The sequence below is a fragment of the Pseudopipra pipra genome, chromosome Z (genome assembly GCF_036250125.1).
Source record: "Pseudopipra pipra isolate bDixPip1 chromosome Z, bDixPip1.hap1, whole genome shotgun sequence".
Classification (NCBI taxonomy): domain Eukaryota; kingdom Metazoa; phylum Chordata; class Aves; order Passeriformes; family Pipridae; genus Pseudopipra; species Pseudopipra pipra.
In genome coordinates this window covers 16,741,944-16,765,946 of record NC_087581.1, presented here as the reverse complement: position 1 = coordinate 16,765,946, position 24,003 = coordinate 16,741,944, and the positions used below count along the sequence as shown (strand labels likewise).

At 40.2% G+C, this 24,003-nt stretch overlaps 1 protein-coding gene across 1 annotated transcript in view; it reads right to left on the bottom strand.

Annotated features, from left to right (window-relative positions):
* Positions 1-24,003, bottom strand: part of RAB3C (RAB3C, member RAS oncogene family) — a 123,186-nt gene that overhangs the window by 42,130 nt on the left and 57,053 nt on the right. Inside the window, exon 3 of the mRNA XM_064642086.1 lies at positions 23,802-23,920. Coding sequence (XP_064498156.1) covers positions 23,802-23,920 — 119 coding nt within the window. The remainder of the gene's footprint in view (positions 1-23,801; positions 23,921-24,003) is intronic.

Here is a 24,003-nt window from a genome sequence, read left to right as displayed (position 1 = left end):
TCATTAGAGTTACCCAAAGCAACCTCAAGACTTGATGTTTACTTATGCCAATAGCTTTCTTCTCCTAATTCTGTCAATAAAAAACTAATTACAACTTTCTCCTTGTTGAGGTTTATGAATGGGACGCCCCAGTTCAGAGCCCCCACTGAGACTCTCCAAAACCACAGGCTCTTGCTCCCCCTTCCCCTCCCCCTCTGTGCTGCAATGGGATGGAATTGAGAATTGGGGAAACAAAGGCACAGATCATGGGTTGAGATAAGAACAATTTACTGGAAAAAGCAATGAAACAAGAAAACAAATGGCAACAGCAACAATAATAATGATAGAGGGTATAAGAAAAGAAACAATTCACACAGAGAAAAAAGTGGATAATAGACAGTACCAGTAGGCTCCCTCCACCATGTTTTCTGGACTGGAGGAACCCCTTCTCCCTTGAAGAGAGTGCCTTCTCTTGTCCCCAGTAATGACTGAGGTGGTACAGGATAATTTCAATGTCCTGGCCATGCCATCTCCAGCTACTGCAAAAAATTAACCCCGTCCAGGATGGAACCACAACACCCTGAAACTGAAGATGACCCTTGGTGTTACAAATGAAATGTAAGGCATAGAACAACACCATATTCATGCATATATAGTTGTAAAATTGAATTTAGTGAATCACCTCTTTCTTTCGAGACACTTGATTTATCTAGGTGATACAACTTGTCAGACAATAAGTTAAATTTCCAAAAGCTAAACCATAAGTGTGTATCAGACTTCAGGGAAATGTATTCGCAATGACTTTAGAGAGCTAGACGTTCTTTGATTAATACTAGTGTATGATATGATTATCAGATAAGTACATTGACAATGTTTTATATAATTATCAAGTCCTCTATTAAAAGTCAGCTGTAGATTTGATACACCTCCTATTGCATCAGAGCAGGAGCAATTTTCATCTTGCAGCAATTACTTTGTTTTACTTTACTCTGTGACCTGTTTAGGAAATTCTAAATTGCTATGTGGTTAATATTTAAATAAACAGAACCAAAAAAATTGTAATTGAATATGCTTTCTAGAAAATAGTGGGAACATTCAGGATGTCCTTAATCAGGTATCATGTTCATACTTTTTTGAGATAAAAGAAGATATTTTTGCAAGAGTGTCTTCATTGCCTGCCGTATCTTCTTTACTCTGTACTCTTCTATGCTCTCCACAGAGCAAAGAGCTTACTGTCTCAGAAGAAAAGAACGATCTTTCTTAACTTTTGAAGAAAATATTTCAATGTCTGCAGAAGAGTGTGGAATGTGCAAAGAAAACTCGCTAAAGTAAGTGTTTTGCCTTTATATGCTGTTATCAGATGTGTGAAGCAACTACCTAATGCAATAGAGAGATGGCATTTTACCCCTTAATATCATTTGTCTCTACTGGCAAATTCTCATTACTCTCTATAAAACAGAGTATCCTTCCTAGTCTGTGTAGAGAGCAGAGAACAAAGGAGACTATAATGACCTGATGTCCAGGTACCTAGGAATTAATCAAAATTAATCTGCCATTCCTGTAAAAGCTATTTGTTCAGGGGCTGCTTGACATCACTTACAATAGCTCTACAAACGCGCTACTGAGACACCTGCATTAACAGTTTAAATATTAACCAACTCCTATTTACTTTTGTTGTCTCCTTCATCACAATGGAAACAAAGCAGCATGTGGTGTGTGTGTACATGTGTGTGTTAAAGTTCAAGCTATGCCTCAGGAAATGAAGAAAGCATTCAGCTTTAGAAAACAGGTAGAAGCACAGCAGAGATTTATAGAGGATGCGATTGGTTACCTTGGAAACGGGTCTGAATTCTTTCATCAAACAACAAGATGCTCAGTGTTGACCTATTTCCAATTGGTGTATATGGATTTAAGTTGGAATTATTTGCAAAGTTTATAGAAAAAGGTCTTCTCATCAGCACTGAGTATTGGTTTACTCTTTAAATACATTACTCCTTTTCCTCTATACTTTAAGCCTTTGAAGTGAGACAGATAGTCGTGAACAGAAAAGCAACAGTGAAGAAAGATGTCATAATATCTCCAACAAGAATTAATTTCCAATGTATTTGAAGCACTTGTGAACACTGAAACCATTTTGGTTAATATATTATCTTCTTTACAATAACTATGTAATTAATATAGATATAATTTTTTAATGGAAACAGCTACTCCACATCCTATTACAAAACTTTAAATCTGAGATAGTTCCTGAGATAAATACAGATATTTAGGATAATTTTGTCTTCCACCACCTCAACTCCAAAGGTTTGTTTTATTTTTGTAAGAGCTGACATTTTTCATGGCATTTTTGCATGAAGCCTATTATAACTGGGAACCAGTTCTGTGAAGACCTTTATTGAGTGCATTAATGGTAGAAGGGTAACTGTAACTAAATCAATCTACCTAATATCCTATTAAACTTCAGGATACAGGAAAGGGAAAGAAGAAAGGAATATTAATACACACAAAAATGCAGATAGAGAGCATGTGTACAGCACCACGTGTTACTAATTTAGGGAACCTCCTAGGTAGTCTGGATGTCTAAATTATACAGTGCAATGCAGCATCACACAGAGACGTGACATCAAATCCCAGAAGCAGTCAGGTTGCTTGACTGGTGCATATACCAACTATCATCTGGTCTGAACTATTTTGGGTGTATTTATTCTCTTTTCCTTGGCATCATGGAAAGCCCAAGCTTTCCAACTAAGGGAAAAAGCGGAAAGAAAGGAAAGCAAAAAAACTCACCAACTGAAATTCAACTGAACCTGATGAAGGAAGAAAATAGTTGCAAACTATATAAGGTGATACTGTAGAAATATAATTGGACTGCATTCCTAACATACAGTTACTTCACATCACCATAACTAACGATCTTTAGAACCATTCTTAGGTCATTGCATATGTCAAATTTTCTGAAGCTATACATTTTTTAGTAATTTCCAGGGAGAACAGATGCATTTTTTTGTTGTAGGTTAAAGGTCTGAAAACATTTAAAACACCAAAAAAAGGTGTAAAGGTACCTCAGAATCTCAAGATATGGAAACAAAACAAAATGGAGCCCTTGGCAAGCCACACAGTCCCTTTCACCACAAAGTGTTTCCATTTTTAAGAGAGAACAAAATCTTTACTTCACTCTGATATTTCACCTCACCTCCAACCCCCACTCCCACCTTCAGATCTCACTTTGGTAATAATATTCTTTTGGAGATAAAAAGAATATGCTCAGACTGACAGATTTTTTTTTTTAAGCTTGGTCACAGAATCAGGATTTGCCCAGCCCAGTGATGTATCCAGCTGCTGGTCTGATAGGATATGCTCCCTACCTGTATACAGGGATCTACCTGTATTTAAAACACTGGGCATGCATCTGGCACAGCATATCTTAAAATTATTATAAGACCATTTATTTCTAGGTCCTTCTTCAGTGCATACTGGTTTCAGACCAGATAATTATTGACACTCTTATAACAGAGTTTAAAAATCCATCATAAAAATCATTCCTATGGACAAAGTGTCAAGGCTATAATTTCTTTGCAGTTCATAATGTTCCCAAAGTTCAATTGTCTGCTTTTTCCTGTTATGTATTGACATATAAGTATAAGCACTGTATTTTACAGCACTCATTCTCATATCCTTCCATTATTCTGATTAAATCTGTCTAGGACATCTGTCAACAATGTATCATCACAGACTGCACTTTATGTAAAACAGAAATCTTTTTCAAGTTAATACTTTCATATTTCTAAGCACATTCTTCCCTAGATTTTTTCTTTTTTTTTTTTTTTTTTTATCTCATTGCTCAGTACAGATCAGCATCACAAAAATCAGATTGAAACGTATGAGAGAAAAGCAATACCGGACAGGCTGCACATCAACAGCAGAGTTGCTTAAGCTGAAGAGATGAAACCCAATTCTTCAATTGCGGATATTGAAATATGGGTTTTTACTGGTAATCTCCCAAGTACTTCTTTAACAGTCATACATATTTGAAAATAACAATAAAGCACTCTAGATGCATTCTTTGAGTGATCTATAACACCTATTTGCGACAGTGAGGTATAGCAAAATATTCCACAATATTAATGCTGACCTACAAGTCTTAAGTTTGTTGAAGGAATGCAGTGGACATGTCCTTTTGATCACCATGAGAAGCAACGTGCTGGCTGAAGTTTTTTTAGATGCTTTAAAACCCAGTGTCTCTGTCTTCTTTAATGTGTGTAAGACACCAAATGCTGGATTTTTTTTTGCTCAATAGACTTTCTGCTGTTTGTTATGTTTCCAGTTTATAATACATTTGCCACCTGTTCACAAAGTTACAGATACATGATTACATATCATTGGGGTTAAAGAAATGGATATTCATTGCTGCTGCCAAGCAATAAATTTCGGGAGGAAGAAACAAGCTCAGCTCCACTGTATTTTGTTTTCCTTTTTCATCTCCACAGTTTTACATATGTCAGGAGGCATACATTTTTACATAATCTTTTTCGTGAACATTCCATTTTGCCTTATAATTTGTCTGGAATTTGTCTAAAAGCTGATAGGCTTACCTCCTTGAAACCCACCCCATTGAGGTCTAAAGCTCTAAAGATGGCATCAAGATTGCTGGTAAATCCAGGAAGCTTGGTCAGCCTTGGCATATACCTTGGCTGAGCAGAAAAAAATCTTGTGGCTTCTAAATACAGCCTTCTCTGGCTTTAAATTGTCCCTGGCCAGCAGGCTGAGCAACACTGCCCTCTCCCATCATGGTGAGCTAGCACAAAATATGCACTGTTTGTCAGCCTTCAGTGGGGATGTGGGGAGTTCCCAAAAATGGAAAATGGCTGGAATAGAAAAGACAATGCTGCTGACTTGATGAAAACCCATCATAACCACTTTATTTCTCAATTCTTTTTCTTCAAAAAAGTGATTCTTACCATTTTTTCCTATCCCTCTTAAGGACAGTTCTCCCTACTCACACTATTAACACATCTCTCACCCTACCCCTGCCCCGTTCTTTTTACCATTTTATTTGGGCCTCTTATTTTGCATCCATACTTTTTTCTTCTTTATTATATAGTCACCTTCCCAAAAGCCAAAGCCCAAACAAACAATTCACATCCACCAAATAACCTGATTTATATCTTTATGTGAGCAAAGAACAAGCAGAAAAACACAACAAAATAATTAGTCTTGATAAAATAACAAAGATTCCATCTCATTTTCTTCGTGCGTTTTGCTTGCCCCCACCTCACCCTCGCTTCCCCACAATTTAAATCCTAATCAAAATGGGAAGACATTCCCAGCAGACTTCATTGCTAAGGCTCAGAAGCAAACGATGTACTTCATGATAAGGTATGTATACAGTCTTTATAGAAATTCTCTAAGAACAGCAGGTTCTTATGTGTATGGAACTGGTCATGGCTGTAAAAAGGAAAAAAATCAAAAAGGAGAGCATCCAATGCAATGAATCAATAGTTTTCAATTAAAACTACCTAGGAAAGTATGATAGTGCCTTCAGCATAAACAAAAAGCTCCAAAAAGCAATACAATAAAAATGAAGGTAATGAAGTCTGTATTGACTGATTGACTTATTAATGCTGAAAAATGAATCAAAACACTTGTGTTTCTGAGCACTTCCCTTCTCAAGATTCTCATGCAGAATGTATTGAGTTTGTTTTTATGTTCAAATCTTACCATAGAAGAAAAGAGTGCTTCTTTTCTGGGAGTTTTTAATTAACAGTAATATTAGTAATCCCTAATAAAAAAAAGCTTCAATATATTCAAATATCAAAAATAGTTACTTTAGCATGCCATTCACCTCTTTATGGCTTTTACTGCTGGGGAAAAAAAAATTCCTTTTCACAAAATTGAAATCAAGACCTTTAGTCCAACTCAATCCAGGTCTAGGAGATATCAGTGTTGACTGCACTGGACTATTAGCAGGGTGAATAAGTGTAGGAAACATAGAAACATATTAGACGTGTACATACATCATGAAAACAAGACAAATATTCGAGTATTCTGCTAAGAGGGAGCCTACATTTTAATTTGCCTTGACAGGTCTTGCAGCTTGTAAAGCTTAATTTTTATTAATTTCCTCCAATATCTTTATTAAAGAAAATGAAATCTAGAACTCGGTTTCAATATATTGCATTTTGGTGAGACTGCTGCACATTAGAAGACCTTTGCCTTTACAAAGGCAAAAACCACCTGCAGGAAATAAAGCTGTGACAGGGACCCATGCAGTCTGTGAGATGTTACAACAACATTTTAATCCAACATGTGCATACAGTACAACTTTACACTTCAGAACACTACCCCAGTTCTGCCTGGCTGGCTAGGCACCAGAAGCCAGCAAGGTCTGTGTGTGGCAGGGGAATAAGTTGGCTGCATATGAGGGAGCTTTAGGCTAGAAGCCATAAAAGCAAACTCAAACATTTCCTCTGTATAGGATAATGGGTCAGAGGACCACAGGAGAAAGTGTCCAGCTGTGCTCACTTTGCACATCTCATGGAACTATAAACTGCATTAACCTACCCGCTATTTAACATAAGCCTTTGCTTTCATCACCTTTCAGTAACTCATGAGATGAACTCTAGTACTTGAACTCTTCCTTCAGAAAGCAGTGTGGGTTGTCATTCATGCTCAGGATATTGAGGTGCTGGAGCAGGTCCAGAGAAGAGCAACGAGGCTGGTGAAGGGACTGGAACACAAGTCCTGTGAGGAGAGGCTGAGGGAGCTGGGGTTGTTTATCCTGGAAAAGAGGAGGCTCAGGGGAGACCTCATCACTCTGTACAACTACTTGAAAGGAGGTTGTAGCCAGGTGGGGGTTGGTCTCTTCTCCCAGGCAAATATCAGCAAGACAAGCACATGGTCTTAACCTGTGCCAGGGGAGCTTTAGTTTAGATATTAGGAAGAAATTCTTCACAGAGAGGGTAATCAGGCATTGGAATGGGCTGCCCAGGGAAGTGGTGGATTCTCTGCCCCTAGAGGTTTTTAAGATGAAACTGGATGTGGCACTTAGTCCCATGGTCTAGTAACCGGAGCAGTAGTGGATCAAAGGTTGGACTTGATGATCCCAGAGGACCCTTCCAACCCGGCTGATTCTATGATTCTATGATTCTATGTTCTGGACTCAGGAGAAAAACTAAGAACACCAAGAGAAACAGAGGATATGGAAGACAGCCAGAAAGTAGTGAGAAATTATTTTTAAGGTGATGCAGTAGAGACTAAGGAGGGAAATCAGCGTGAGGGGAAGTATGAATTAAATAAAGATAAATAACATAAATACCTAATAAAGACAAGTTTCCAGCAGCCATTCCCCAGTGATTTTGGTGTGTGAGCCCACCTGTTTCAACCCTGTCACAGGCTAAAGACAGGTGCTCAAGATGTGGGGTATGATCCAAGCTGCCCTATTCTATAGCTCTCACTCAGCTCCCTCTGATTAATGGCATTTTCTGATTCCTGCAGGTCCCTGTGATATCTCCCACAGTCCTGTGATTCCCATTCCACTGCGAGTGCTGTGTTCCTCAGCAAGAGCTTCTGCCCTTCACCTACTGCAGAAGCTGGCTTGAGGAAAGCTCTGAAGGATGTCTAATCACATTCCAGTCCTTCACTACTAGAATATAACTACTCTTCAACATAACTGCCACTCTTGACAAACATCTTTGCTTCTCCTTGGCTGACTTGGAGGACCTATTACCTCTTTCAGATGCCTCCTTTAAAAACTTCCTTTCTGTTCATTTGAGATTTTGCCACCTTCTCCAGAATGGAGACAGTTCCTCAGACCATTCATTCTCTCTGCCCGCACTCCCTGTGCTAAGTGGATCAGCAGCACTTTTTAGTATCTTAAAGAGAATGACAATTTTGTCACCCCCTCCCACAGTTCCCTTCTGCCTCCTGGGACATTTCACATAAAGCTGACAAAACAGCACTTGTAAGCTCTGACTGAATTTTTGTTGTGTGACTTTATTGGGAGAGAATTTTTTAAGAATAGAACTGGAATTAAAACAAATTAAGCTTTAACTCAAAGCTTGCAGTTTAGACAGTCTCATAAAAGAGCTTGTAACATATCCCAAACTCCTTGAAAATATGAGCCCTGGGAGTTCTCTCCTTTGGGAAGGCAAAATTTTAAAACCTTAACTTAAATGTGAGGAAAATAATAGTTTTTGTTTTCTTAGTAGCACACTGGCTCTGGAAGACTGGTTTACTACAGCAGCCAGTACGAAAAGGCCTTTAAAAACCCCACATAAACCCAGACTTTCCCTCTAGCCATAGTACCCATGCTTTTGTTCTTTTGTTTATATAAGTTGTGATTGCAGTAACTAACCCAGTGAAGAGTTTCCATGGAGACTGAAAAGTCATTTTAAACACCCATGACTTTCAGAATATAGATCTCTCCTAACAGATATTGTATGAATTTTCAGCTTAAAGCAACATTTCCTAATAATTCTTAGTTACTATTGTATTTTTTGTAATCTACTCACTCAAATACGCACATAGATAACAAAATTCTCTGAAGATTATAAAAAATTAATAAATGTTTGTATTTAAGATGAACTACCAATATTGATTTTCCTTGATCTGTGAAGGAAATGTCTTTAAATCTGCTCAGAAAGATAACTCCTGTGCAAAGTGTTAAGCATTTGTGCTTTAAAAGTTCAGAAAATATGTAGACTAAAAAGGCTGTACTAAATAAGGAGAGAAGTTAAAATGGCTAATTTCAATTTGGGAATCTAAAGATACAATACAAAATTGATACTTATTATTTCTTTCAACTTTTCCACAGCTTACATATATATTTTTAATCTATGTGTTTCTTTTGTTCTTTTAATTGCAGATGCAGGTTTCTTGTGCATGACTTGTCTTTGGGTCTTAATGATGTGTTTGCTGATTCTCTCCCAGCAACCAAAACTGAAAGGACTGATACTAAATATTACATCAAAGGAAGGTTTGCATTCCTATCCATTCTGACTGGTTCATATTTTGTTCTCTTCCTTTCTCCCAGAGGCTGTAACATTCAGCTCTGTTATACTGAAAGGACGGATGCTAAATATTACATCAAAGGAAGGTTTGTGTTCCCATCCATTCTGGCCGATTCATATTTTGAAGCTGTAACACTCAGCTTTGTTACTTCCTTGCTTGTAGCAAGTGAGCTGTAATACACAGGCTCCTCTCAGTGACCAGCAAAAGAAACTGCTAGAGTCTTGTTCTTTCTTCAGAATTGTTTTGAAACAGAATTTACTTTGGCTGTTTTTTCTTTATTTTTTGCTTCCTTTAGTACACTTTGCCTCTGCTAATGTACACACATATCTAAGTGTGAATTTCATGTGTTCAATTAATGTGGATTTGCTACAAAGTTTTTCCCTCCAGGAATAACAGGAAAAACAACCACCCCATATGACAGATGCTAGTTTTCTTGTTTAGTGTATGTCTGAAAGGCACATTTTAAAAACAAAACTAGGGATTTCATGCAGGTATGGAAAAATTGGAAACTTCATGCAGATTTGTCTGTCAAACCGGGCCTGAAACCAGTTTTGTCAGTATTATGGTTTTCCAAGGGAGCCATTCACTGTGAATTGTTTTTTAATTGATATAACACTTTTCCTTTCACCTGTGCGAACAAAGCTCTGTAAATAGAGATTTATACAGGATGCAATTTAAGATAAAAAACATTGACTTATTCTTCCCCTTGGAGTTCCTCAGGATGTGAACTTATGGCAGAGCATGTTTGCTACAAGTGGAGGGAAGTGGAGACCTTATGAGAGCCTTCCCTGGTGTGAACATTGGACAGCTACAACTCTTCTCTTGATTTCATGTGAGAATCAACTTTTAGCTTCATTTTTTAAAATTCCAATGGTATCAAGAAAGAGGAAAGGATAGACTGAGGTCCCTAGTGCCCTTGGTAGAGTTAGAACTAACCTGCTATGTAGCAGCATCTATGTTTCCACACTTTGCTTGCTCTTTCCAGGACTTATGCACAGACCACTGCCTTCTACTTCCCTCTCCCCATCTTCAATAAAACCATAGTTCACAATCTCTTCTGAAGCAATGATGCAGTGATTAAATACTTGTCACACCCAACTACTGAGCTGTCACTGTTTGATCCCTTATGATGGTCACTCCTAAACTGCTGAAGCAACTTATGCTGGTTTTACTCTCAGGTAGAACTGCAATAACTTTGCAGAAATAACTTGTATTCAAAGTCTGTATTGCAGAACTGAGCACTGCACAGTGATATCCAAGTTTGGGTGATGCAATTTAACTTACATATTGGAAGCAGTGTTATCCCAGAATCTCACTGGGCCATCTCAGCTAGCTTGCATCTTTCTGTGCAGTGCTGCATTATACCCCAAAGGCAACAGAAAAATATTCAGCCACCCCAATGCCCTGTTGCTTGGTGGCCAGCACAGAGAAGGATTAAAGTAGAAAGACAGCCCTTCTTCTGGTCCCTCTGGGGCGTTTTATCAGCAGCTGGTGGCCTCCAAGGTGCACTGCTTTCATTGCCAGTTCTGCAAGAGTATCTCACAATGTCTGAAGAAATTCAGTACTGTTGAAGTATGTTTTTCACTAACGTGTATTTAATAAATACACAAAAACTCGTCCCAAGTAGCAGGCAGGTTTCTCTGTCCTACTTATTCTCCAGAAAGATAAAGGCTCTAATGCTGCTTGTATTGTGGGAAATATGAGTGAATGCTGGCTAGAAGTTAAAAACCTCTAACTTGGATTAAAAAGACATTTTCCCTTCTTGTTACTTATTTATAATAACTCTGTATTCACAAACCTACAAAATCAGAAATTTTTATTTGTCTTTAACACACTGTCACCTGACACTAAGGGAACAGACAATTTCTTCTAGGGATTCTTGGCAGAATTGTGGTTACAATTAAAGCTTTATTTTCTTAACAGAATTTTATGATTAGTATAGCACAAAAGAAAAAATGGCATTGGAAAAAAATAGACTTAAAAAAATAGAAAAAAATGAAAACATTCATTATTAAGCATTCACTACAAATGTCCTAGTTTAATGGTTAAAGCCTTGCAATATTCTGATGCAAGAAATCCTAAAGGTTGCTTCAGTTGCAGGTCAGACCTAAATATCATTAAGTTGTGCTTTGAAAATAATCACTACTACTGGGTTACATTGCCTTGTCACTTTGCAATTCATGTTTCAATATAAGAACACTGATGGCACTTTTCCTGCTTGATCAGAGGAATGAATTTGAGTAAAACCTTTTGTACTCACCCACGTACAGCTTGTATGTCACATAGCTAATATGTGAGTTGCAAAACTACTATGACAGTTGCAAAACTTTCAATGCTAGAAACTCAAACCATGGCATCTTGAAATCAGGTGTATAAGAAAGGAGGTAAGAGGGGAACAGAGGTGAGAAAGTTCATGAGGGAGAGGGTCTTACTTAAACTTCATACTGTCCATGAGACTGTACACTGCTTTGCTGCTGACTCACACAGTCTTAGTTTTGTTGAATTTTTGAACAAAAATCATCCAAACTGCATGACTAAAACTGCAACCCTTAGTGCTATTCAGATACATCCCAACCCACAGAAGATATCTGCAAAAGTGAAATCCTCGAAGGAACAGCTCCAACAGCAAGGTTCAACAGCTCCATCTCAAGGTCCAACAGGTACCATGATATTCCCCTGAAGTTAAGCATAGCAGATTCAGAGTATTAGAGTACTGAGAAAAGTAAATAATCTGCAGCTTGAACTGAGAGTGCAAACTGTCTAGAGACATTACTAAGTCACTAACTGGACTCACGTTGTTGGCTGACAGCTTTCATTTGGGAATACTGAGCAACAGTGTAACTCTATCAACACAGATTTCACAGGGAGATAAAAGGACTATACTAGTTACTGTTCAGCCAATAAAAACTATTATTGACACAAGATTTTATGACATTTATTACTACAAAAATAAACATTGTCCGTTGATTATAACATTCTAGGTTTAATCTCTTTTACTACTGACTGTGTCTATCTATAAAATAGACACACAAGCTAAATATTGGACTCAGTCTTTCTTATACCTACTTTAGCATACAGTTATTTATTACCAACTCAAAGTTTATCTTTCTAATTAACTCCAGTAGCTCACCAGTAGCCTGTCAGAAGCATTTTCCAATTTACCTTTTGAAAAATAAATGAGTTATCATAGGAAAAAAACAGACAAAACCGAAAATCTCATTAAGAGTATAGTATTAGTATAGTCTAATTAGTGGAGCAGTTCAGCACAGCAGCACTTAGATGTTAATCTCATCACCTGGTTTGCTTTTATGTACCTCAGCGTAACCCTCAGTGCTGAAGAGCAGGATGTGGTACAGATTGGAAGATACCTCCTTTTTTAAACAATGTGGGAACAAGCTGATTCACTCTGCATCTGCATTTAGTTAATTGGAATCAAAACGGAGGACTGATCTTGGCTAAGTGCTTTGAAAATGTTGTGTTTCTCAAAGTGGAAAACCACTTTGAACAGTCTGCATGACAGCATGCGTTTTTCTCTCATGGCTGAACACAGCCACCACATGATGTAAGGTGAATGTGTGGGGCCAAGGCACTGGTTTAGGATGATCCTGGGAACTGTGGTTAACTAAAGAAAAACACCAGGTGCTGTTTACAAGAGAATATGAATAAAAAGGGGAAGACTGAAAAGGATTGGTGGACAAATACCAAAACTGAACTCTTTGTGGTGTGCAGCTCCATTCCTCTCAGCGCCCATAAACATCAGTTCTCTGAATGGCTGAGTAGTTATGTTGTCTCATCAGCTCTGCAATGAAACTCCACTGTGAAATCTTCAGTCCAACAAAATGAGTTTATGGGAATAGTTCTTGCCAAATGTAGATGGCAGCCAGGCATGATTTGCTAGTTTGTCATATTTTCCCAGATAAAAGAATTTGGTTGCTTCACATCAGACAGCCTGTCACATTTTCATGACTGAGGAAAAAGGTCCTAGGAAAGGAATGATGCAGCCTTCCTTATTACTGACCAGCTCTAATAAGAAGAGAAGAAATTGACCCCCAGAACTTCAGCCCTTAGCTGCAGGGGTAGGAGCTGTAGAGGAGGTGCAGCCACACTCATGATATAGTTGCCAGTCTGCAGCTGGTGCTCACAGGGAAGCTGCAATGTGTGATGCTAATAACTTATGTCTAGTCATGGCAAACAGCTGTCCTAACCAACTACCATGTCAGCTGAAATAAGGAATAAAAAAAAGACAATTAATTTAAGCCACTCACTAGGCCAAACAGGTCCAGTGGAAGTCAAAAGTGACTTAATCTTGCTAGTGAGTTTCTGAAGCATATTACCGAGGCTAGATCCCCTGAGGATCACTGAGCTGCATTCACCAACCAGTGACTGAGCAGGACCTGGGTGCATGATCACTGTTAGCAACTTAATGACTGTACTGCCCTATCTCGTATTTGAGGGATAAGAAAGACATGGAGCACCGTGAGAGAATTTTGTCCAGACAGTATTTATTCCTTTTTCTTATTAGACTTATCACTGGCAGCATTAATATGGTTTGATGTAGCTGAAGGCAGTTGAGTGGACACCCTGATACTGGCTGGCTTCTTACAACCTAAGAAAGTGCCATATCTGCAGTGAAGGAGGTTCAAGGGAGGGGTGTAGGACCTTCAGCAGAAGCCCTAAGTCCCCCCCAAAAATGAATGAAAGGAGCAAGTGTAAGAACCAAGAACCACATAAGGAAAATTTCTGTTCCATAAGAGTGTCTCTTTCTATGGTTTAAGGACATAAAGACAGGAAAGAATGAAAAATGCCATGAAAAATTAACAGTTGTCTCTCCTGATTAACTGCTATAATGCATCAGTTATTTTTTGGATGGAAAACACTTTCTGATGAGGTTTTAACTTTTAAGTCAAAGATTTACTATGTTCAAAATAAAAAGTCCCCTTCTATAAGGATTTGCATAAGTTCCCATGGGTAACATGCATATTTAAATTTAGGGATTAGTAGAAAAAAAAATAAGAAAGTATCTCCATGAAAGCAATGTTGTTCAGGCTACTATGCTGCTTAAACCTAACATCTAATGTTATCAGGAAAAGTCTTTAGAAGAGCAGCCATACGATTGTCTTTTTTCTACTGAGAGTTTTCCTAAAGGCATATATTGGCAATATCAGTGATAAGAGACTAATACATTACTTTCTGGCACATCCAAACCTCTTGAGTCAACAATATACCCTGGCAGCCAGGAGGGCCAGCTGTGTCTGGGGGCCATCAGGCAAAGTATCACCAGCTGGTTGAGGGAGGTGATTGTCCTGCTGTGCTCTGCAGCCTGATTGTCCTGCTCTAGTGCGGCCTCACCTTGAATATTGTGTGCAGTGTTGGTTAATGTAAAAAATGTAAAAAAGACATTAAGCTACTAAAGAGCATCCAAAGAAGGGCCATGAGGATGCTGGAAGGTCTGGAGGGGAAGCTTTATGAGGAGTGGCTGAGGTCACTTGGTCTGCTCGGTCTGGAGCAGAGGAGACTGAGGGGAGGCCTCATCGCAGTCTTCAGCATCCTTATGAGGGGAAGTGGAGGGGCAAGTACTGATCACTCTTGTAACCAGTGACAGGACCTGAGGGAATAGGATGAAACTAAACTGAGGGAGGTTTAGGTTGGATATCAGGAAGAAGTTTTTCACCCAGAGGGTGGTTGGGTGCTGGAACAGGCTCCCCAGTGCAGTGGTCACAGCTCCAAGCCTGACAGAGTTCAAGAAGTGTTTGGACAATACCCTCAGGCACATGGTGTGACTCTTGAATATAGTCCTATGCAGGGCTGGTGTCGTGGTTTGGACCTTGTTTTCCCCCAGAGGCTGAGAAAAGTGGTAGACCCCAAGGGGTGGAAACCCTTGGAAGTTTTGAAGTTCTGCCCAATGGGCGCTCCTGCGGAAATGTAAACATATCACAACCAGACCGGAAGAGAAGAGTTGTAGTTTTGGTTGTTGTAGGAGAGGTGGCCATGTTGTGAGCCACGAGGTAGGGGCTCTGTGCCCCTTGGGGCCTCTGGCCCCCTCCCAGCCTCAGCTGGGGGGCTGCAGGGACCTGGAACAGCATAAAGCTGGGCTAGGTGCCTGTAGTTAAGATGGGAGATGTTTTTCTCCATGGGCACAGAGCAGCAGCCGGGACTGACCAGAGAAACGGTGGCAGAGAGCCAGAGATAAGGACCTGAACTGGGGGAGCAGCAGAAGCAACATGCAGCACTGCAGAGAAGACTCCTGGAAGGAGGAGAAAGAGAGCCAGCAGCTGAGAGACAGAGTTCGGGGTAAGACTGATACCAGATCCCCAAAACTCCCTTGAGACCCCTCTTGGAGAAGAGGGACATGGACTCCTATTTAGGAGAAGAGTTTTAGACATGCAGCACCGGGGAGAGAGAGAGGAGCTAAGAAGCTCAAAAGACGTCCCGGAGCTGGACCGGGACGGCCAGATGGAATGCGGGGGGAGTTGACCTTGGCTCCCCCCCCCTTGCACTGCTGCCCTGGTGGCAGCCTGAGAGGCAGTGGCACAGAGGCCCTGCAAGCAAGGAGCTGAGTCTCCTGAAGATACCAGACCGTCACGAAGACTTCCCTGTGTCTTCGTGATATGACGTGGTGATACGACCTTGTCTGGCGTTACAAAGCCCACGGAAGACCCCTCGGTTGAGGCGATGGGGCCGAGGGAATTTGATATCTCCCTCGTTGAGTGCTGGCAGAAAGCCAGCTATCAGCTGCTGCATGTGGAGAAGACAGACAGACTGCTGCCTCAGAAGATGCTGCTGCTCAGAGACTGGAAGGGATCTGTCCTTCTTTCCCTCCTGGACTTTTATTTGGAGGGGAGAGGAGACCTGATCCACTGTAAATACATATGTCATGGTAGAGATAGTTTGTGATCATGCGTATAATGTGATGTTATATTTATTTGTACAGTCATTGTAATATATTCCCTTTCCCCCACTTGAGTCTGGTGTGTTTTGTCTGGAAAAACCCATCTCACATTAGGTTGAGATGTGGGAGGGGGGATGGAGCCAGGGAATTGGATTTTGGGGCTATCTCAAACCATGACAGCTGGGAACTGGACTTGATAATCCTTGTGGATGCCTTCCAACGCAGCATATTCTGTGATTCTACGATGCTATGAAATACTTTGGATGACACTAAATATTTTTTGCTGGTCTGTCATGAGTGATCTTCTGAAAATTATAGAACTGTAAAAAACATAAATGAATCTAATTGCAACATTTTCCTTCCTTTCCATCGTAAATACTTCTTCTTCTTTTTTTAGGAAGACTCATTTGCAGTATATGCTGCTCCTCAAATATCCAGAGATATTCCCTGCTCTTGAGTTTGAAATGTGGGGATAGTCTTTTTGGATATGGTGGGAGAAACATCATGGAAGACATTGGAGTGAGTCTGTAAAACCGGAAAGCATGTAGGTTGTTTCAGCTGGCACCAATTTAGCATTTGTGAGATGAAGTTAGATGACAGACCTTTGAGGGAAAAGATGTCATCTCAGAGAATTAGGTTTCACATATGCAATCTACTACAACAGGAATTCCATAGCAAACAGTGTGTGAAAAATGGCTAAGTAAACTGGCCTAGAATACAGAGCTTTATTTAAATATTTATTTTAAATATTTTAAAACAAATTGTTTCCACTTTTTCACAAATGTCTTTGTAGCACTTTAAAACAAGAAAATTTCTTTTTTAGAAAAAGTATCTATTTTGCCCCTAGCCTTAGTCCTTCTTACACTAATAAAGAGCAGAAATAAAATGTGAAAAGAATTTTAGAGTCATTTTGTACATAAGTACATTTTCAATAGTCAGCATTAAAAGGAAAAATTGTAAATTTTGTGTAATTGCAACTAATTATTGCAACTAACAATATTTCAAATTGTAAAATACATTTTTGCTCCCTATATTTAAGTCTATAAATCCCACTTCCTTTTCTGCTTATTCATTGTACAGAAAAAAGACTTAGAAAAAAATGAAAAAATATATCAAACTGTGATTCTTTTGAAATATTCATCCTTAAATTTCACTCTTTTTTTTTTTTCCACAGCATAAAATTTGTGAAATACTAGTGTTTCATTCTTTCGTGTTAAATGGGAGAATGAAACTACCTACCAGTATGCAACTTCTTGCTCCCACTTGGCTGAAAACTACAAATATGTCAAAAACAATCCCAGGGAATTTGCTTGCATTAATATCAAGCACAAGTTATTATATATAGAATCATAGAATCAACCATGTTGGAAAAGATCTCTGAAATCATCAAGTCCAACCCTTGATCCAACACCACCATGGTTACTAGACCATGGCACTAAGTGCCACATCCAGTCTCATTTTAAAAGCCTCCAGAGATGGTGAATCCACCACCTCCCTGGATAGCCCATTCTAATGTCTGATTACTCTCTCTGTAAAAAATTTCTTCCTAATATCTGTATTCATGCTTAATTAGACGCCGTTAATTTTTGGTTGTGTTTGGCCCAGCCACCTGTGAGAGTCTGTTCTTTTCCTGCCAAGTTATGAGAAACAAGCACCGATAAAAGAGAACTTCGTTCTTGAAGGGAGTATCTTGTATAAACTGAATTGGGGCCTGACTGTTGGCCAACAGCCCTACAGGGGCATTTGAAGGTCAAAGTGAAGAGGAGGAGGATGAAGTAAGACTCATTTAGAAAAGACCCCCAATGTGCAGCACGCAGGAGCTGGGGAATTTCTAATGTACACAAGCATGTGCAGAAGGAGTACCACTTACATAAACAGAGGAGGGGCCGAAGGCCTCTAGCTGGATGGTCCTGGCCACACCTGCCCAGGTAGGCATCATAGGTTAACTGTATAAAAGCAGATAGCTCTTGCTATCTGGATGTAAGCTTGTAGCAGTCCGTGGCAGCATTCCAGTCATGCGAGTCATCCCACCACGTTTCTGTGATGGCGACTGCATCATAGCTTTCCTGCTGTACAATGGCTTCCAGCTCCTCTTGTTTGTTACCCATGCTGTGTGCATTGGTGTTCATGCACTTCAGCTGGGCTGCTGATTTCACTTCTAACTCTGGCTTTCCACACTTAGGCTCATCTCTGGCGAGCCCGGTTTCAACCCATTCCCCCGTCAAACCTAGTTTAAAGCCCTCCTGATAAGCCCCAACAATTTACGGGCTAGAGTCCTTTTGCCCTTGCCAGATAGATGAAGTGCATCTGACTCTAGCAGGCTAGGTATCATAGAATTTGCCCCATGGTCAAAAAACCCAAAATTCTGCCAGTGGCACCAATCCTTTAGCCACCTATTGATAAAATGGATTTTCCTACTCCTCTCCTCATTCATCCCTCCTACTCCAGGAACTGAGGTGGATACCACCTGTGCTCCTGTCCCATTAACTAATCAACCCAGCTCCTTGAAGTCCTTTTTAATTAGCCTGGTGCCTCTTTCACTAATGTCATCACTGCCAGCCTGGACCACCAGCAGTGGGTAATAATCAGAGGGCCGGATTAGTTCAGGGAGTCTCCTACTAATATCCCTCACCCAGGCTCTGAGAAGGCAGCAGACTTCCCTGTGGGATGGGTCCAGTTGGCATATAGGGGCTTCAGTTCCCCTCAGAAGGGAGTCACCAACTACAACTACCCTCCTTTTTTTCTTTATAGCTGTGGTTGTAATCCGTCAGGTAGATGGGGTGCAACCGGGAGACCCTCCAGACAGATCCTCTTCTTGACTGCCCTCTGCCTGACTCTCTGGGTCCAGGGCCTCATACCTGTTCTTTAAGGGCACCGTGGTGTGAAGGAACAAGATTCAGGATGGGAACAGTTCCAGGCATGGAGGAAGATATACAGCAATTGACAGGACTTTATTATACGGACTTTACTATACGGACTTTACAGTTTTTATGTGTTTATATACACACTGTATGTTGCCCTTATATTTGCATTTCCCGGGCACGCTCAGGCATGCTTACTTCCCTGCTTCCCTCCCTGATTGGCCGGAGAAGCTGCAGACAGGAGACAGCCACCATTCGCCCTTTCCTTCCCTGGCTCCTCCCACGTTCCTCCTCCTTTTGCCTGTGTCCCTATCCCGATTTGTTCCCCCGTTTGTCTGTCTCATGCTCCACCCCATGTTCTGGCCCTGTCCCCGCCCGAACTGATAAAAAGTCCCGTGCACGCCTCAATAAAGCATTCCATCTGCACCGGTAACTTGCGTCCGAACCCATCCGTGCTGTGTCACGGCCCTATCCCCCTTCGGACCATGGCACTGTGGGAGTTGATGGGGGTCAGGAGGGGATTCTTTTACCTCTTCGATCGGGGACCTGTTTCCATCCCCCCTACCTACTTGGTTTGCTCCATCTGCCTGATGGCAGGAGGGGCAGGGCTTCACCATCTCCTGCTGGACCCTTCTTTTGGGGTCGGAAGGGTATGACTCCACCAGTATATTTCTCTTTCACTCTCTCTAATACTTCTTAGCCTCTCCGCTTCTTCCTTGAGCTCTGTCACTAAGCACAGCAAATCATTCACCTGCTCACATCGTTGCAGGCATCTCTCACACTGTCCTCTGGTACTGACGCCAGGCTCAGACACTGGACAGCTGCATCTTTCCTAGGGGGTTCTTTCTGGGTTAGCACACTCCCCCTGAGAGCAGCAGGCTTTTGATGTTTGGAAACCATTGCTGGATTGAGAGAAAAAAAAAACAAAACACAAACCAAAAACTGACAGCCACACACCCACCTCACAACCCACCAGAGAGAGCTGGGAGGGTGGCTGTGCCCATCCTGCTCACCCTGCCTGTGCCAACTGCCATGCAAACTGCTGTGCCACATTCTCACTGACGTGCCATGCCCCTGTTTGCTGTGCTCCCTGCAGCAGTTTAAATCTCCTGGAAATGACCTCAGCTCCACTGCCTTACATATAACTCATGTGTGTGTGTGTGTACACATCTATCTATCTATACATAGATATAAATTAAGGTATATATACCTTTAACGTTAGCATGATTGGTCAGAATATTTTTACAGCTGGCTCTAAGATGTATTGCTGTGTTGAGGTTGCTCTACACAGCAGACACTCAGTTTGTGCGTAGATCACTGCTGTACACAGTGCAGCTGGTGTCCAGAGAGAGTCCCTCAGGACAGGGATCCCAGGAACACGCATGGGCAATGGCATACATGGCATGTGTCTGTGCTCTGTGCAGCAGAACCACGTGGACTATACTGCATGGCACATCATGTGTTTTGGCAACAAGAGGTGGAGGCTAAATTTGCCTAGAAGCACTTTCCGGATTTGTTCCCTGACATACAGCAAATAATGGATTTTTCTTAAATGATAGAACTAAGTTCAATATTTAGAGAAAAAGAGGAAAGAGAAGTATCCTGCATGGAGGAGCCTCTAAATTTCTTAAGAAGATGTGTAACCATAATCTTTCCATTGGGGCATTAAAAAAACTATCATAAAATTTTTGGTAAAAACTTAATTTTTTAAAGGGTGAGGGTAATCAAAGTGTTTCCTAGAATACTGTCTTCCCTGCTCCCATAAGCGTCAGCCAAAAATGGAGGAAGAACTGATTCTGTAGACCTTGACAGGCTTACAAAACACAGATAATCTAAAAACTTCAATAATTCAAAGCCTCTTATGCTCCTTCAGCCTTATGTGTTTCCTGAGGAAGCATTCCTGAATCTGAGACTTCAGCAATGTGGAATTCTCAAATACTGAATTCCTGCAGAGGGAAGCCCTTCACAGTGCCTTTAGCAGTCACCAGACAGTGATAAAGATATTGCCAGACAAACACTTGTAGTTGGGACAATGTTTCCAGGTGCAGAGGAGCAACTTGTGTAAACAAATATATACAATGTGCTCTATCCCTGTCTAGCCTTCTGACCTAGAGAAGTTTCAAGTCTAGGCTTTCAACCTGGAAAAAAAACCCTCAGGCTTTTAGATCTACAATGGGTTCCTCTTTATAGGAAATAAATCTATTCCCCAAATCTGTGTCTTTTTAGGGGGCCATGATAAATGTACATCCAACTACTTCAAGGTACACAGCTTGCGCCATTAGCATCTAGAGATGCAACTATCATTCATCTGTATCTGTAGCTATAAAGGAGAAATGTCAGTCAGATTCAAAAAAATGATTTTTAATATAAAGAATCATCTCAGCACACATTTTAAACCAAAGTCGTTTATCCAATTCTAAAAGGTACCTGTAGATTCACTGTTCAGACTGCAGAGCAGTTTCCAGATCAAGTCTTGAAGCTGATATGATTTGAGCTTGGATTTGGCCCATTGTTCATGTATATGAAGTGGCAGTACTGCTTAGAGAGGCATATTTATCACAGAGAAATGCATTTTAAACTCCAGAGAGGCTTAAAAGTTCCCACTCCCTCTCCCATATCTTTCAGAAAGACGCAGATACCTGCACATAGCCATGCCTGCTCTTCTGCAGCATTGGTATTTGTGAGTTTTTCTTAACTTTTCTCACATTCAGAAGCAAGCTTTGGTTTTGTAATTACTATCAGAACTGAAGCCAAGGCTAATCAAAATCAATTATCAGCTCTGAGATAGGAGGAATAAAACAGAGGAAGAACAGCAGAGCAGCAACTGGGCTTATGATATTAAAAATCTATAACAGGCAAATCTATGTCTTATTCTGACAAGTGAGGCACTCAGCATATCCATCATTCCTTTCATCTTGCAGATGATTGTAGATCTTGACACATAATACTACAACCACATCTTTCCACCAAATTTCTATAATATCTGCCAACAGTTCGTAAAGGTTCTAGATAAAAATGATGAAAAACTCATATTTCATAAACCTACTTAAGAACTCCATAGCTTTTAAATATTTTCTTCCTTCATTTTACAGTGACTTTTTTCTTTTTAATTAGTATGAAGCCCTGTTCCTTCACCAGGAGATAAAGAGTGCCAAACATATCAGATCTAGGAGACTGGAAAACAAACAGGTGGAAAAACTAATAATAAGAATTCATATTTACACTTGCTATAAAAGAATTCTTTGTGTTGGAGGAAGCTAGATAATATATGGCATGCCATCTGGTTTGCCTAGAGATGGGACAATGAGATTTGCAGATCACAGCTCGTCCTAGACAGACATTATCACCCGTTTAACCCAGTGCTTGAGCAGAGTCAGCCCATGGACAATGAAAAGCAGAGGCAAAGCAAGACAGTGCTTCAGCTGGCAGGGCCAGGAAGCAGTGGTGCTGGTGGTCACATCTGCAGGTTCAGCTAGGATTTTGGTGTACTGCTTGATTCCCTGTTTTTGCTAAACTTTCATAGAAGCATCTATGAATAACACTTTCAGCTATCTTCTGTTAGGTAGGAGATTCTGACTCATGCTGTTGAACAGAGGCGGTTCTCACAAACGTGTTACATCAAGTACTCAGCATGATGCTTCCAGCTTTTGTACAACATGGGCAGAACATCCCTTTGGCATAACAAATAACATGGAGCAAACGTGCCTTCTTCTTGTAGTATCAAGCAGAGACTCCACTTAGATATATCCATTTGTCCAAAAGACAGTTGTCCAGTCTGTACTAGTCAGGTAAGCTTATTGATTCTCTCATAAACAGAAAGATTTGCTCATAAGAGCAATTTGGTGTAGATTCCTACAGATAACTTGATGTAAAAAGGTGAGACACAATCTGGAGTTGCCTCTTTTCCCTGGAGGACTGTGAATGACTACATCCTTAGTGCTTACAAAGCAAACGTTATGCAAATCAAGATCCCATTTAGGGCAGAATCAACCTAAGGTTCTCAGTTATTACTTTCAGAGTGATAAATGGTCAGCCTCAGCTTATACAGACCAATAAACTCCAGTTGTTGAGAGGGAAGGTGCTCTGTGGGCTCCATGACACTTTCTACAACAATGGTAAGCAGAAGAATGTGAAAGAGAAGAAGTTGGACAATGTGAGGCTGGGCAACAATTCCTGCTAAAAACAGGCACGATAGTATCTCTACTCTTTAAGTGTGCAACATGTTTCTGACCTTGTCTGTCCTGACAGAAGTCCACAGTAGAGCATATCTTAAAATAAATTTAAAAAAAGCCAAAGAAACATACCGAACAAATCACACAAACTGAACAAAATCCTCTCTCAAACACATGGAGAGGGAACTGCATGCAAGAGAGCATGTGGACCACACATGGCAAATGTTATTCATATCACTCAGAGCACTGCTGGAAGGCTCTCATATATTAAAATAACTTGTTAAGGAAGAAATCACTGAGGTAAACTCTGGCTTTCCTTTTATGTTAGCTTTACTTAAAAAAGCCCATGTGTGATTAAAAAAACACTTTTATGGAGACAACTGGATATTCACATAACGCAAGGTAATGTAAGTTTCAGCCATTCCAGGTTCTGCTACTGTGATAAAGTTTGCTCATTTTAACACTTGAGGCACAAGACTGACATAATGTATATCTAGCTGTGGTTAAAAGCAACATGATGAAAAATTAAAAGATGACCTTCACACATGGTATATCAATTTTTCCATGAAATATGGAAACGGTTTCTGGTATCTTAGAAGTTACCCTCCACACTAGCATGTTGCTGGTTTAAGTTGTATGAATAATGTACATTACACTGAAATCACAGCAAACACGATTATTACAATTAATTGTATGTAACATATTTTAAAGTGTTCATTGTCTTTCCTGAATTAAAAAAAACCCAATATTCCTATGCCCCTATTTGGGTATAGGAATGCTCGAACACTGTATTTGGAAATAAGTTTTCCAAAATAATTTATACTGTCACAGCAGAAAAGTGATAGCACATATTCTCTCTGATATCTACTATGAATTCCAAGTTTTACTTACCAATCCTGCACAGCATTGAAAGAGTCTTCATTTGTGATGTCATACATTAAAATGAAGCCCATTGCACCCCGGTAGTAAGCTGTGGTAATTGTTCTGTATCTCTCCTGTCCTGCTGTGTCCTGAAACAATAACAAACAAAATTTTTACACATTGCAAATAAATTGAAAAATTATTTTTTGCTTTAATAGAAACAAAACTGAGA